Raw genomic sequence first — 16,534 nt, forward strand, 5'->3', positions numbered from 1 at the left:
TTGATTTGATTCTGGCCCATAGTAGAAAATCAAGTCCTAAATGTGTCCTTTTGCCAAGTCCATTGGTGCAGTCCCCACGCCACTTCACTATCAAGATTTGTTATTTTGAGCCTGATAACAGTTTAGGGTGAAACAACAAGAAACAGAACCCACCCTTCTTCATCTCCTCCATAAAGGCTTCCTTCCCTTGTTGATATGAGTGGCTCCTCTGAAGATCTTGCATGCATGCCTGCTCACAATTTGCACCAGATCCAATGCAGAGCTTCATTTTGGCAACTTGAAATTTAGGAAAGGGAAGACGGGAAAACTTATCTACCATTGACCTTTTCTTTCTGTGAGACAAATGGATACACTTTTCCAATTAAGCGCATCTGACAAAAACTATTTTTATTGTATTGGTCACCTGTGGTTCCTTTGTTGCCGCTTCGTCAATAGGTGGTCTTAAATTCTTCAGCTTCGACTCTAGTGTTACTGTTTTTACCCCTAAAGTGGGGAAACCCGTCCTCGCAGAATAAATGGGACTTCAAGGAAAGAACCAAACAGAATCACCTGTGTGCTGGCGGATACTTTGTCTGTCGAACCGTACAAATGGCGCTACCGTAACTAGAAAGCCGCGGAGCCCTGAACATCGTGCAACATTGGGAGAGGAGTTGTATGTTTGTCTGGCTCCTCGTCTGATGTTCATTAGTCCGTTACTTTTCAGATGTTCATTTCAATTGGGAACAGATACCACCGGCAGAAGTCTGTAATGGACAATTCTTGGCATTAGCTTTATGATCTGCACCAGAGCGCCACCCAAATCACTTTGGATCTCAGGCTTCTGGGTGAGGTTCAGCTGAGATCTCAATGGAGTAGTCCACAGGACTTGTGAGATGGTTGTATGAATGAAGGATTGAATGAAGGAACATTTATAGAGCGCGTGGTTACCCAGGGGCATCCCAGCGCTACAACCATGCATGCCTAAACCATGCACGCCTAAACAACACAGTGACTTTTGTTGTAAAGGCATGAATGTTAAAAGGATGTGCATGATAAATCGCACACCCTAGCCCCCCGCCCTGTGTCCTAACACCTGATACACAAGCCCTGCAATCTACCCCGCCCCAGCTCTTAAAACTACCCGGACTACTCACCATGAGCCCTAACAGTGGGTCCCTGCCTCCCACCACCCTGAGCCCTAAAACCAGGCCGCGTCCCGGAGCTTCCGCTTCCGATCATTTTCTGATCATTTATCAGGAGGGACTGGAACATTCTGTTCGCTCATTCAGGCCACCTAGTCTTTATGCTGGCCACTGTGAAAGACAGCTGAGAGGTGCTGAGGACTAGGACTCCCTCAGCCAGTGGCAACTTAATGCCATTCATTTACCCCACTGCGTCATATTTCTGCTGGTCTGTAGCCTTAATGGGAGTATCGCTCTTGATGGATGCCCACATATCCTAATTTGCGAGAACTTTATCCATTGTTGCTTAAGAGCCGCAGATTGGGAATAAGGGGAAATTTGCTGCCGCTTATTGTATATTTGCTTTTGTATCCGAATAGTGGCTACTATAATATTGTTGATGCACAGCCTGGTCTTCCCTAACATGGCTGTTGTTGATAGCAACCAGGAATAGGTGATATGTCCTTATCGCGGATGTCCGCTGTAGAGGAGGACCCACCCTTCAGTGACCAATGCATATCCTGTATCAGTGGCCACCGTAAACATTTCCTCTCTCTCCTTCAACATAGGCTTAACGTGGAGCTATGTTTCCACAGTGTTTGGACGACTTTTTCCTGTAAATTGTTAAGATTCTGGATAATTTTAAAACCGTTTTGCGGTTGATGGAGCCTAGAGAAAGAGATACTTGGTGGTTTCATATGGGGATTCCAGCCCAGTCTGTCGACTGAGGCATGAAACTGCTCCACGTTTCAATTCAAATATCTAGGCGAACGAGTGCTTATGGCCGAAAGGGTTTGAACACAACAGTGGCCTTGCATCTTAAGGTCCTACTCCACTACTAACTTCAGAGACCGACAGTTTTAGAAGCGACCATTCATTGGACGTGTTTCGGTCACACAAGGACTTCATTGTAGACATAGGTGGCCCTGGTACACAGCTGAGGGCTCTCATGTTATCTGTGTAGCTGAAGTAATCCATCACCTATTCTGTCTGCTCGCTCACTTCTGTTGGACTCTCCAGGTAATATTGTCTTCTGTGTAGACGAGACTTGTGAACCACCATCTATCTCTCTGCGTGACACTCACCTGTGCAGAGTGTACATTATCTGTAGGAGTTTGCCTTTCAAATAGTTAGTAGCAAAGTCACTCCTTATCTGCCAATGCATGTGCATCTTCTCTGCAGGCTTGCATAATCCATCCTATCTACCCTGAAATAGGCGCATCTTCCAAGAAGCATAGCACTGATCCCAGCCATGTTTACTTCCCTAGAAGCCAATGGCAATCTAGAAGGATGTTTGTCGAATTTCTGGGGTTGGTTGAATTGACCTGGCACACCGCTGGCTGAAATAGTCCTAAAGGGGCTTCCAGAAAAACATTCTTAAGGCAGTGAATTAAACAGAGAAGATCTGCCCTGCATAGCATCCATGGATTGTATGCACTTATCCTTGCCCAGTCTCCAGTGTATACTGGACCAGGAGTTCTTTTGCAGGTTGGCGGAGTACCAATGATATATTGACTCAGCAGGAATGGACTAGAATTAATAGGTATTTTGAGGTACGGGATGGGGGTTGAGATTATTATTGGTCAAAGTGATGGCATTAAGGTAGTGGTATGTAGAAGTAATGATGGATGAAGAAATGACATAAAATTGCATAGATGAGACATTACTACAGCTTCGATAAAGGCATTTATTTGCTTTCCGTGTTGGAAGTGAAGGACCCCTCCTATCTGATGGAGGTGATGGAAAATATTTTTGCTTTATCTATTTACTTATGGTGGAAAAGCATGGTCTTTGTCAGATAGTATGCCTAAGTTGCGTACATTTTCGACATGTTTTGCTTGGGACCCAGGGTGTCTGGCTTGTTGAAAAGGAGAGGACTGGTGTTGGCTGGGCGCATTAGCAGAATTTTGATTTTTAAGCCACCAAGGCAGAGTCTACAATATCCAAACTTTGACGTGGTTTAGGCAGGCTGCCACTTGATGCCTGTTTCCTGGCCCATCTTGTGGGTTGTGTTGAAGGTTTGTATTTATCTGAATCATGGGAAATCCAGTGCTGTAGGTCCCCACAGGGCTGGCCACCAACCAGCTGGCATTACCTCCGGCAGATGCACTTCATGACTCCCCATTGCTTTGGAAGCAACATTTACTGCCCCATCTCCCATCCCAACCCCCTTGATTGACAAGCTGTGCAACTGCTTCGGAAGCCCCTCCTCAACCTCCTTTGTTAGGTCTCGGCTTCAGACAACTTCAGCTGTTTGGTGGCGAGACCCAATGTTACCAAAATAGAACATCTACTTGAATGGACTTTGGCTCCTCTGCTTCCTCCCGAATGGACGGCTTTGTAGTCCCTCTCAATTTACTGTTTTCAATCCAATTGCTTCTCTCCTTATTATTGTGTTTGCACCACTCAGGATCATTTTGGTTTCACAGTGTTCTGACTGGATGAGATGTAGCCTTCCGCTTCCTGCTAGAAGGGGAAACTTTTTTCTTTTGTTTCAAGCACTTCATTGACGTGCATCTTTTTCCTTCATTTCTCTTTTTACTGGAACTCCAAATCGTGTGCTCTGTTATCACCCATTTCCCCCATGCTCCGTCCTACTCCCTGTGTTTTCATTTTTTTTTAAAAAACTGCCCAGTAGCTGCCAATTGCTGCCTGGCCACTTGCATCCTTTTTCACACTTTCTTTAAAACCATGTAATTTACTGTTCAAACAGGACTGTCCACCATGCTGGAATGGTACGTTCAAATGGCTGCCATGCTCATCTTGGAAAGGGTTTTCTTCAATAGGAAACACATTTTAATATTACTGGCCATATGTGTGTTTGAAACTCGACATATGTATTCATGTGCCTGTGCCAACAAGCACTGATAAAGCCAATAGCTCAACCCTTAAACCTGATATTGGCTGGTTAGTGATTATTTTACAAGCTGCAGTAACTGCTGGGAGGTGCTTTCTCAACCCCATTAAAAGCTGCATTGACTGCTAAGAAGCCTTAAGTACTCCTTACCCCCTTTTGAAGCTGCAGGAAAGGCCAAGAGACCCCAATTGGTCACCATTGCAAGCTTTATTAACTACTTTGGAATCCTCTCCTCAACCTCTTTACAAGATGTATTAACTGTGAAAACCCTTTATTCATTGCTTTATGATCTGTATTAATAACCACACAGACCTTACCTTGCCTATTTATAAACTGTAGTAATTGCTAAGGAAGCACCCCCTCAATTTCCTTACTATCAGCATTAACTGCTAAGAACCTGTGTACTGGCTCTAGGATTATATGCCTAGAAGACTCCACCGCGAGCCGGTACACATAGCACCGCAGCACTAGGAGAGCCAAAGTTCTGTCCACCTTCCAGCAGTCTGAGAACGGGCTGCGAGGATGGGCCAAGTGGTTCTCCTGCAGTGTTCATATGTTCATATGTACCTCCATATCCGTGGAGTGCCGGGCACTATCCAGGATATTGTTCACAGATCTCACCATCCTTCCTTCTCCATATCAACTGCTTTAAGTGGCAGAACCTGTCTCTCTCCCTAAAAGCTGCATAGACCGCAGGTTGCAGTCCTCGCGTGATGCCAAGGCGCTTGGTAATGCAGAAGCATCCTGGAAGTCCTACTTTGCCTAACATGGATGTCAAGATCTTACTACCCTCTTAGCTTGCAGGGGGTCAAGAGTTTGATTTGAAAGGGCAGGAGTAGAACTGGGGAACTGATGGGGGCGTGTGCCATGGAATAGGCAAGCCAGATATGCTACACTGTGGAGAAGTGTGGCTCAGGGGTTAGAGGCGGCAGAATCGGAAACTGAGATCGGTCCTGGACCAGGGTTCGATTCCCTGCCTCGGCGGGTCTCGGGCTCAAAATTCCACAGACTTGACAATTCTCGCTCCGGTGCCTACTCGATTCACAGGTTCACACTCTGCGACTCTGGGCAATAGCTTGCTTAATCTCCACTACGGCCCCTCGCGGCGGGATGCCTGGCTTTCACCTTGTGGATACCCTGCTGGGGTTATCTCACAGGGGAATACCAGGACGGGTTCCCAAGGCAAGCGCCTTGATGCCTTTGGGTGATACGTGCGCTATATAAATCGCAATACATACATTTACACTGACTACAACCGCTTTTCATTACTCTCTTGTTTAGTCCTCCATTTTTCGTGTTGCCTCGTAATAAGGTTAACTTTCAAAGCAGGATATAACCATAAACATTTAGTTTTAAATATGTATGTCCTTTTTTTTTCTTCATTCTCTTCTGCCATCTTCATTTTTCTGTTTTCATGTCTTATGTGGTGTGGGTTAGAAATTGGGAACCGTGTGGGTTTGGTGTAAAAATGTCAAAATATGGAATGCTATTGTGATTATTAGGCCAATGTTTATAATTTAGTTATTTATCAATTTGTGTGACAGTTTGACCTGGTATACTTTAATACTTCCATTGTCTTGGCTAGATGACAAAACGTAAATAAAATTAATGCAAATGCATATTTGGTGATGTTGATCATTACACATATGGGTCTGTAGCGCTTTCTGCTATCGTTCTCCTTGTTCACGGTGAAGGAATGGGCTCTTCTGCTGTCTGTTGTCAGTGGTTTTGTTTACGATTGTGGAGTACCCTCATGCTTTACAAGCCTGTTTGCAGGGCTTGGTGAGGATTATTTAGGTTTTACTTGGGTTACTAGCACAGTATTTTTACTGGGGTAACTCTTCTTACCCCTCTCTGTAGAACTCCCGGTCCCTGATGAGATGCGCAGCCCAGTGAAGGTCCAGCGGGAGGAACACCGGACATTACACTTCTTTCCACCGGAATATGGATGTAAGTGTTTTGGTGTCTCGGGGATGGAGAATTGCGTCTGCCTAGGGCAATGTGGGTGGGGACATCCTTCATCACATGTACTCCTTCCCTTTCTTGCATGGCCTTCCTCCCTTCAGTATCCTGTGTGCATCCTTTTTCACACTTTTTTTTAACAACTTAATTTACTGTTCTAACGGGGCTGACCACCATGCTAGAATGGTAAGTTAAAATGGCTGCCATGTTCAAGATGCATGCATGCATGTGCTTCATGACGCATGGCGGCCATCTTGGAAAGGGTTTTCTTCAATAGAAAACACATTTTAATTTTACAGGACATGTGTGTGCTTGCAACTCTGCATTTGTATTTATATGCTTGTGCGAACAAGCACTGGTAAAGCTAATAGCGCAACCATTTAAAGCTGATATTGGCCTTGCTAGTGCTTATTTTACAAGCTACAGTAACTGCTGGGAGGTGCTTCCACAACCCCATTAGAAGCTGCATTGACAACTAATAAGCCTTTAGTACCCCTTTCCCTTAATGGTCTTCTAGCCTTCTCTACCTGATCACCTTCCATGTTCTGCACACCCCCCACTCTTTGCTGAAATATCTTTCCCTTTGTGTCCTCCTTCCCTTCAATGAGTGGACACATTGTCTACCCTGTGTGGCCTTCTTCCATTGCTTGCATGATCTTCTCCTTTCTCTGCATGCTCTTCTTTAGTTCACCTCATTGACTTCCTCCCTTCTCTGCATGGCTTCCTTCCCTTAACGTCGTAGTTCCTGGTCTCCTCCTCCGTGGCCCCCTTCCCATTTCTTCACATTGCATTTCGATTCCCTCCACTGTACCCTTGCCGTCTGTGCGTGGTTTCCCCCCTTCCCTGCATGATTTAATTCCCTTCTCGCTATGGTCTCCTTCCCTTCCCTTCTCTTCTCTTCTTGTACTCTTCCTCCAGCACCTTGATTGAAATCCTTGTTCTGGATTTTCATCGATTTTCCGGTGAGCCTGTTTACTCCCTGTCCCTCTGCTCCCTCTCCCATTCCCCCAGTGCAGAGTTGGGGCAGACCAGAGTAGAGTTGGATAGAGTTCTGGCCAGACTGACGGCGTCCTTCTCCCTATTTATAAGTTCAAATTGGGCCCAGTTCTGATTCTTCTTTCGATAACTATTGGATGCATAATCTGTCACTTTAATATCATAATAGCAAAGAAAACTGACTTTGGAGCTCTGCTGTGGAAATACCTCTACATACAGTGTTCTGTTAAAGTGCAGACGTGAAGCTGTGGATAGCTATGGGTGGGAGAAGTTAGGAGAAACACAGGGACTAAGTTATAACTCAGTGGACTGATCCTAAATTCTGTACATATCCTCTATGGCTTACCCTGTTCCCCAGATCTGATAGAGACTACTAGCCGCAGATTCCTTCACGTAGAATCATCCCCAGGCGTGAGACTGGATACGGAAACTTTTTGCCACAGCATCCATGCGCGCCGGGGGCGGGTCGACATCATGAGACTCCGCCCAGGCGTCGTCCGCGTACGTGACGTCAGCAAGGTCACATAAGACCCACCCCGCCGCACCTATGTCAGTTTTTTCCTTTTCCGCGTACAACGCGGATCCGATCCTTGCTACGGGGTGGCCCTGTGTAAGGCGAAGGTGATGCTGCTACGGCACTGGCAGAAGCTGGACCGTGCGGAGCCACAGGGGTCGGTGGACCCTCTTCGTCCCGCTCTGGGTCGGGGGAGGACCCCTCGTCCCTCTCCGGGCCCCTCTCGTCCCTCCCCACAGCCGGTTGCCTCGTCAGAGGGCGAGTCGGATGTTGACTCGTCCCTGGCACCACCTCATTGGTTCCCGAGCGATCTACGCTTCATTCTGGGCCGCGGCTGGCAGAGGGCTTCGTGTCACTCCCCAGGCCCGTCTCGTTCCCCGACGCAGGTGGATGCCTCGGCGGGGGTCGGGTCGGCGTCGTTCCAGCGCCGTCCTGGGGCCGGTGCGGCTCCAGCCCCACTCCGGTCTCCGGTGCGGGGTGAATTGGAGGAGCCTTGTCCAATGACGCTGGATGGTGGCGACGTCCTGCCTCAGGCAGCAGACTCTACGGCTCCGCTTAGGGGTCGTACCGCGGATTCGTCCTCGGACGCTACTTCTCCAAAGGCAGGCTGTATATTGGTGTCGTCCTCACCGGAGACGGGTCGCCGTGTGGTGTCTATTTCACCGGTGTCGAAGGGCGGCTCCCCACCCTTCCTGAGGCAGAGGTGTTCGTTGGAAGAGCGGCAGGTCCCTCATTCTTCGGCTCCTTCTGACTTCCAGGTCTGGCCCTTGCCCGTCCCGCTTGGCATCGGGGACGGTCGCCTTAGTTTGCAGCAGTCACCCACGGAGAAACTGCTTTCTCCACCGCGGGACCCTACGGAGGCAGGTGCGGCCTTCGCTCACGCGGTGTCCTCGGCTGTGGGCATCCTGCGTATGGGTGATTCGGTGGCTCACTTTTCGGCGGACCATCTTTTGGAGGTCCTCCACCAGGGCTCTGGTGAGAGGGAAATCTTACTTCCCTTTGAAGGTTTACTCCTTTCTTCCTTGACGGGGGCTTGAAGGCGTCCTGCCTCAGGGGACCCGGTGCCTCAACATCTTTTGCACCGGCACCTCCTGGCGCCACATGACCCGGCGTGTCTTTCCCTGCACCCCTCGGCCGCTAGCCCACTTTTGTGGACTGCTTTTCCCTCCCTGCCGCCACTGTTGACCCCGCCGTCCCGAGAGGCCCGCTGGCTGGACTCTTGGGGGTGCAACATGTTCGCCTCGACCAGCGCTGTCCTGCGGGCCCTTAACACCTTGTGTGTGCTGGCTAGGGCCTCCTCCTGTTTGTGGGATCCGCGGAGTCTGATCAGGTGGACTTGCAGCATCATGCTTTGGATGGCCGGGAGCTTGCGGCGTTTATTCTCCGCTCTGCTCTGGACATCTGAGGTGCCGGGCCATGGCTTCCTCAGTCGCTCTCCGTCGCCATGCTTGGCTTCGGGATGGAGTATTCCCTGAGAATATTCGGGAGCGACTCATCGACCTTCCGTTTGATGGCAGTCTGTTGCTCCATGCCCCGGCCGACCCCTCCATCCAGAGGCTCTTGGCAGGGCTCCGTCCTCCTCCTCCTCCGCCTTATCCTCCTCCTCCGTCCCCTCCTCAGTGACTCCGGAGTTGGGTTGATTCTGGGCCTTCTTAGGCCGGTTGTTCTGGCTGTGGAGTGTATTTTCTAGCCGTTGCGTCCTTCTTGGGACTTTGGATTTGTTGTCCGCTGGACGGCACTTTTGTTGATTGTGTGTGTTCTGCAGGAGTTGTTGCACAGACCTGGCCCTGAGATTAGGCCTTCTGCTTTGCTTGGGCTGCTTGTCAAGCCTTCCACGGGGGTGTTTTTTTCCCCGTGGCTCTTTTGTTTTCTCCTCTGCTGCAGAAGTTCTTCCAAAGAGGGTTCTCATGTCTGGGGACTTACTGTTTCCTATGTGGGGTAGTGCTGGCTGTCATATGGCTTGCGCTCTGCTAGGGGTTTCTGGTCGCCTTCGGGTGCCTGTTTCTCCATGGCGTTTGCTTTTGCTTTGCTTCCTGAGGGCGTGTGCGCTGCCACTCCTGGTGGTGTACCCGGGCATCTCCTCCTCTCCCTACTCCTGTCCTGAGGTCTGGGATGATCCTGTGTTGTCCCTTGCCAGGCGCAGCCTACTCGGCCTTCCTGGGGCCTCGGTCTGTTCTTCTTGCTTCTGGCGGTTTTTGAGCTGCTGGCGCTGTTCTGCTGGCAGGTTGCTCTCCATTTGGAGTGAATTGCCTTCTTTTCCCTCATTTCCTTGGGCCCTCTAGGCTTCTTCTTCTGCTTTTCCTGTCTTGGCATTGGGTGGAAGTTATATTGCCTTGCGGGGAAGTGGGGTGCTTCGGCATCTCCGGCCGTGCCCTTGGTACCTCTGCTGTGAGTGTGCAAGCCTTTTCAGCCTTCTTTTCCCTCTCACATCCCCTGGGGGTCGGTCTGCTTGTGGGTATTCCCTTTCCTGGCAGGGGCGAGGTTCTACCTGGTCCACAGTTCTGGTCACCTGTGGGGACCTCTGTTCTGTATTGGCTGGTGGGGTCCTTTCGCAGACCCTCCCTGCCAGAGGGTACTGCTAGGGTATCTATTCTATATGAAGGTATCTGCGGCTAGTAGTCTCTATCAGATGTACAAGTTACTTACCTTCGGTAACGATGTATCTGGTAGAGACAATTCTAGCCGCAGATTCCTTCACGGCCCGCCCACCCTCTCCTATTCTGCGAGGACCCTTTGGCTGGTCTTCGGTACTCGCCTCCCGGTAGAGGGCTGTGTCTCCTGTGAGTGCCTTCTTGTTCTTGACGGGTGGCTCAGTCTGGAGGCGGTTAATTCCTCCTTTGGTTCTTGGAGGATAGGGTTCCGGTGCCCTGCTGCTCTGGCTCCTCCAGGTTCGGGGGGGATTGCTTTCTATCCCTGTCCTTTCTCCCTCCCTTCCTTCCATTGCTATCCTCTGATTAAGGGTCATCTGGCCATGTCTTGCCCTTGTTCCTTGTGGGTAGTTGACCTCTATGTTGGGATTGCTCGGAGGTTTGTTGTCCCTGTCTGTCTTGGGACTGGTCCCATTCCTTGCTCAGGATGGGGGTGGTAGGTTTACTACGTGTGCCATGACTTTACGCATGTTCTTGCCTCCGGGGTACAGGGATGGGAGGTTGTCTATGTGCTGGCTGGGTGACTGCGCAGGGTTCTGCTTCTTCTTTCCTCTTTCCCTGCCTTTGGGTTCTGCAGTGTTGACACTACTTTGGTGGTGGTGTTAGCCACTGTTTCTTTCCAATTTTTCTGCTCTTCGCAGACTGTTCCCATGCTTCCACAGCTTTTTATCTGGTGGTTCCGCGTTGTGGTGCTGAAAAGTTCTCCGAAGAAAACTGCCGTAGGCGCCCTGGGGTGGATCTTATGTGACCTCACTGACGTCACGTACGTGGACGACGCCTGGGCGGAGACGCGTGATGTCACCCCGCCCCCGGCGCACAGGGATGCTGTGGCAAAAAGTTTCCGGATCCAGTCTCATGCCTGGGGAGGATTCTACATAAAGGAATCTGTGGCTAGAATCGTCTCTACCAGATACTTCGTTACCAAAGGTAAGTAACTCGTACTTTAACACAAACACCAGTGCTTATGATACATGTTCTGATTGGTGCCAGGGACAGCTATTATTCTGTAGAGCACAAAACCCTACCAAACACTCTTTCCAAGTAGCAGGAGATGCAGATTTCGATTTATACCTAGTCCCACCCTTCACAGACCTCCGATTCTTCTCCTTCAGATCAGAGTACTGATGACCTCAGTCTATACCTCTGGGTGGTCATCATGGACTAGTACTGTGCTGTTTAGCTCTACTTGCAATGAAAGAACTGCATATGTAAACAAACGGCATCATGCTAACGCCTTAACTGCGCCCGCAAATTTTGCGGAAGTGCGGCACTTCCGCAAAACGGACGGGGCCGCGTCGGCCATTGGCCGACGGCAGCACTAGGGAGGTAGTGCTGCCGTCGGCCAATGGCCGACATCAGCGCGGAACGGGCTAAAGGGTGCAAAACCACAATTAATATCCGTGACCCTCCCACAGGATCTTGGCACACTGGCCTCAACCACAATGCCGTTCATGATCTAACAAACCAGGCTCTGAAGCCAGCAGCCGGGCAGAAGTCTAGTGTGACGCCTGGTGACGCCCGATATATATATATATATATATATATATATATATATATATATATATATATATATATATATATATATATATATATATATATATATATATATATATATATATATATATATATATATATATATATATATATATATATATATATATATATATATATATATATATATATATATATATATATATATATATATATATATATATATATATATATATATATATATATATATATATATATATATATATATATATATATATATACACAGACAGCTCATGCTACCATGAGCTGCAACTCTTCGAATCACTCATACTAGGTAACCTGCGTAACATTTTGAAAAGAATAAGCACTGGTGCCCCAAAGTTTTGCTCAGAGACCTCAGACAAGGCTATCGAATGTCAGGGGTGCCAAATCCCAAGGCTGCATATCTTTCACTCAAGCAACAGAAATTGCCACAGTGGTGGTGGTCTCGATAAAGCCCATTTGGAAGCCGCGGAGAGAATCCATCCATCCGTACACTCCTGGCCTTACTCCTCTCTTGAGCCCCGATTAAAATCCTTGTCCTGGATTTTCATTGACTTTCCGCAAAGCTGCTTACTACCTCTACTTCCTCTTCCATTCTCCCAACACCCTAAGTCGTTTTATTTGTTTTTGGTAAGTACTGATATTAATTACTAGTTTATGTTAAGTACACTTTTTTGTTTTCTGATGTACTAATGCATTTTATTTAAATCCTGCAATATTAGAACCTTCATTTTGAGGTCACTCAATGTAAAAGTAAGATAACAACGAATAGCATTTGATATCTGTAGTCTTTGTAAACATTTACAACAGGTAATTACTGTTAGGTAAAGAAGCAGGAGCTGAGTTGTCTCTTCCTAGCTAACCTGGAGTGTTCATCCTCTGTCCCCCCTCTGCCTGGACTTTTCAGCTATCCAAGATGGAACCACGGTGGACATTTTCTCTTTCGGGATCTGTGCGCTCGAGGTAAAGAAACCTACTTGGACAGGTTTAATTTCATTTATTTACCACTTAACAATATATAACTAAACGGTTGCTAACAGTGTTGTTGGGGTATGGCTTTGTAGCACTGATGGATGTTTGGGGTACATTCACCCATCTGCACATTCAGACAGCATCTGGTGGCCCTTAGGATTTTACTGACTGATAAATCCCCCTCCATTGCTTGTAGTGTTTCAAAGTTTTTAAAATGGGCTTGGGTGATCCGAGCTAAAAGGCTTTCTATTTCAATTTAATTCTCTTTTTAACTATTTATTGCATTTTACCCGACTATTTTAGTAATCATAAATGTATGTTACCATAAGCCTTAATAATGTATTTTTGTATGTATCGCTTTTAAGATATTTACGTATCGAAATAAAGCTTTTACAACAACAACAACATTCACCCATCTGCACATTCACCCATCTGCGTACTCGCCCATCTGCACATTCACCCATCTGCGTACTCACCCATCTGCCTACTCACCCATCTGCGTACTCACCCATCTGCGTACTCACCCATCTGCGTACTCACCCATCTGCCTACACACCCATCTGCGTACTCACCCATCTGCGCACTCACCCATCTGCCTACACACCCATCTGCCTACACACCCATCTGCCTACACACCCATCTGCCTACACACCCATCTGCCTACACACCCATCTGCCTACTCACCCATCTGCCTACACACCCATCTGCCTACTCACCCATCTGCCTACTCACCCATCTGCGTACTCACCCATCTGCCTACACACCCATCTGCCTACACACCCATCTGCCTACACACCCATCTGCCTACACACCCATCTGCCTACTCGCCCATCTGCCTACTCGCCCATCTGCCTACTCGCCCATCTGCCTACTCACCCATCTGCCTACTCACCCATCTGCCTACACACCCATCTGCCTACTCGCCCATCTGCCTACTCGCCCATCTGCCTACTCGCCCATCTGCCTACTCGCCCATCTGCCTACTCACCCATCTGCCTACACACCCATCTGCCTACACACCCATCTGCCTACACACCCATCTGCGTACTCACCCATCTGCGTACTCACCCATCTGCGTACTCACCCATCTGCGTATACCCCCATCTGCTTATTACGCCCATCTGCATATCCATCTGCGCATACACCCATTTGCATTTTCCCCTATCTGCACATTCATCCATCTGCACATTCATTGATCTGCATATTCGCCCATCTCCGTATTCAATCATCTGCGTATTCAATCATCTGCTTATTCGCCCATCTGCGTATTCCCCCATCTGCGTATTCGCCCATCTGCGTATTCACCCATCTGCGTATTCACCCATCTGCGTATACACCTATTTGCATTTTCCCCTATCTGCACATTCAACCATCTGTGTATTCACCGATCAGTGTATTCCCCATTTGCACATTCACCCATCTGCATACATATACCTCAACTTCTATGGCATTCTGGTGGCCGGGGTGTGATCTATCCGAGCTGTGTTGTGTGAATGTGATCTGTTGTAATGTTTTCAGGTGGGTGTTTTTGTATGATGCACCTTAAAGGTTAGTACTTCTGGGAGCCCCGCGATAGGTAAGGATATATATCCTCTCTCAGGCTCTTTGTTAGCGCTCCTGCTCTTTATCTGAGCAACAAAAGAAGCCGCGAGAGCAGGAAGGGATTTCACCGGGGTCGCACCATTTGCCACATTTTGCATTTTGAAATTGGGAAATGCAGGATTGTGATTCTGCCTTTGCTTAGGTCACCGTTGAACAGCTCTGTCACCGTCTGCGAAAGGATACGCCCCCTACACATGCACACTCCTGAGTTACATTCAGTTACACTTTCATTGTCGCAGAGTAATTAAAACAAGGTACTTATATATATATTTTTTAAGGTATCAATTTGGTGTTTTTAGAGCGAGGGATGCAGCACAAAACCTCCACTTAAAAAAAATAATACAATCAGCGATTTTCAGTTGCACATTGAGGACTTGCTGAAGTCACAAAAGCATCTTTCACCGTGCTAGTTGCTACTGCAGTTTTTCATTTAGAAACAGACAACCTTGCATTAAGGCAACCAAGCTGAGGTGATTTAATTTCCATAGATCGAAAGCTTTTGCTTATCCTTATCTGTTGCCGCCCTGGGCAGATGTGTGAATGTGTCCCCTTGGGCCAGCCCTGCTTTTTATTTGCTATTTTATTATATGGATTTGCACGGACAGGATGAATGGATAGACGTCTATAAATGGGATGGATACACATATGTTATGTATGTGTCAATAGCTCCAAGAGACTGCTCTGGGGCGCCCTGCAAATATTCCTGTTAGGTTTGCAAGACCCCGGGGACGGTCACTAATAGAGCAATATGTGAGCAAAAGTCAAGCCGAAATATCAAATTGACAACACCTACCCTCCAGAAACAGGAAAAATGTCACACTAAAGAAGCAGAATTGTGTGTGGTGTTGTGGAAGATGAGCAGCGGTTCTCCTCTACACCGACCAGCATATGGGCCCCCGGGAGCCCGTCCAGTCCCCCAACTAGATCACGGGGTCTCTTTATTTAAGGCCAGAGTGGCACTACCCTACACCCTCTGCCAAGCTAAGTGATTTGCTGCAGACTGGTCAGTCAATCACAGTCAGTCAATCTAGCAGGAGAAGGGACAGCTTGGCCTTTCTCTTCGCACGCGCGGGTAGTCAGCGTATTGTATTTAATAGGGGCATCAGTATGGTTTGCACATTTCATGTCTTAAGTTCTGGTTTGCGTCATCGGAGATCAGGGTCTCAGCCTGACACCCATTCTTACTTGGTGGTCGAGGATGACCACGGGCCCAGGATATGATGAGGCGGGCTTAGGACTGGTGTGCCTTGACCAATTTTCAAAACAAATATAGAACAGCTATAAATGACACTTGACCTGGTGCTGGGGTAGGCATAGCACAGCACTACCACTTGACAAGCACCACCCGGTTGAGGTTGGAGTGGTCGAGGTTGAGTGAGTGTGTGTATTATCTACTAGATATGAGTTTAATGGTTGAGTGCATGGGTAAAATTGTAATGTGAAGGATAACCTTTCCCACTGCCTGGCTCAGGTGTCCACACTCAGCTCTATGTATATTCAACAGCAAAACACACAAGTTGATGGACGGAATGTTGCACAATGGCAAAACATTCACCCCCAGTCACAGATCTGGGTTTAATCCATTGTTATTTTGCTCACCAAGCCACCCCAGTTCAGACATGGCCATATGCAAATCATTCTTGACCCTGTGCCTCATGGGAACAGTCCAGCCCGAACTGCCAAGCCATGTCTTGCCTGGACCGGAATCAAGCATCCTAGAACCGGTTTCAGGCTATCAGCCGTCTTCAGCCAGGATAGCTTGACTCCAGTGGTGTGGTGAGCACGGGACCCACGTCTGGGCATATCCTTCCCACATAGCGTGAACAGCAAAACACACGTTGATGGACGGAATGTTGCACAATGGCAAAACATTCACCCCCAGTCACAGATCTGGGTTTAATCCATCGTTATTTTGCTCACCAAGCCACCCCAGTTCAGACATGGCCATATGCAAATTTGGGGGACTTAGAGGATTGAGTGGTAGGTGTTTATTATGCAATTTTTGCCTGAAGCGCTCGGAAGTTAATATTGTTTGTGACTTTGGAGATACAGTTTGTGTTTTTTCAGGGGTGATATTTCCCAGTGTTTCCATAGCTCTACCCTGCATCCTTTCTCTTTTTTCCTCCCTTCGCGTCTCCTTCCTATACTTCTCCTATGGTCTAGACCTACATATAATTTTAGAGACCGCTTTTTTTTTTAAAACTAAGCAAAACGTTATGAAGGGGTCTGAATATTTGTAGTATGGCCTTTTTTTGGGTTTGGGACAACTTTTGTATCCTCTGTTGTGTAC

General features: G+C 47.9%; 1 protein-coding gene across 2 annotated transcripts in view; it reads left to right on the forward strand.

The window, feature by feature from the left end:
• The window catches only part of NRBP2 (nuclear receptor binding protein 2), a 383,035-nt gene that overhangs the window by 261,995 nt on the left and 104,506 nt on the right, over nt 1-16,534 (forward strand). For both annotated transcript variants that reach the window (XM_078686579.1, XM_078686580.1), the window contains exons 8-9: nt 5,878-5,967; nt 12,578-12,633. In XM_078686579.1, the coding sequence (XP_078542705.1) occupies nt 5,878-5,967; nt 12,578-12,633 (146 nt within the window). The remainder of the gene's footprint in view (nt 1-5,877; nt 5,968-12,577; nt 12,634-16,534) is intronic.

This window comes from Lissotriton helveticus, chromosome 4_1, assembly GCF_964261635.1.
Source record: "Lissotriton helveticus chromosome 4_1, aLisHel1.1, whole genome shotgun sequence".
Lineage (NCBI taxonomy): Eukaryota > Metazoa > Chordata > Amphibia > Caudata > Salamandridae > Lissotriton > Lissotriton helveticus.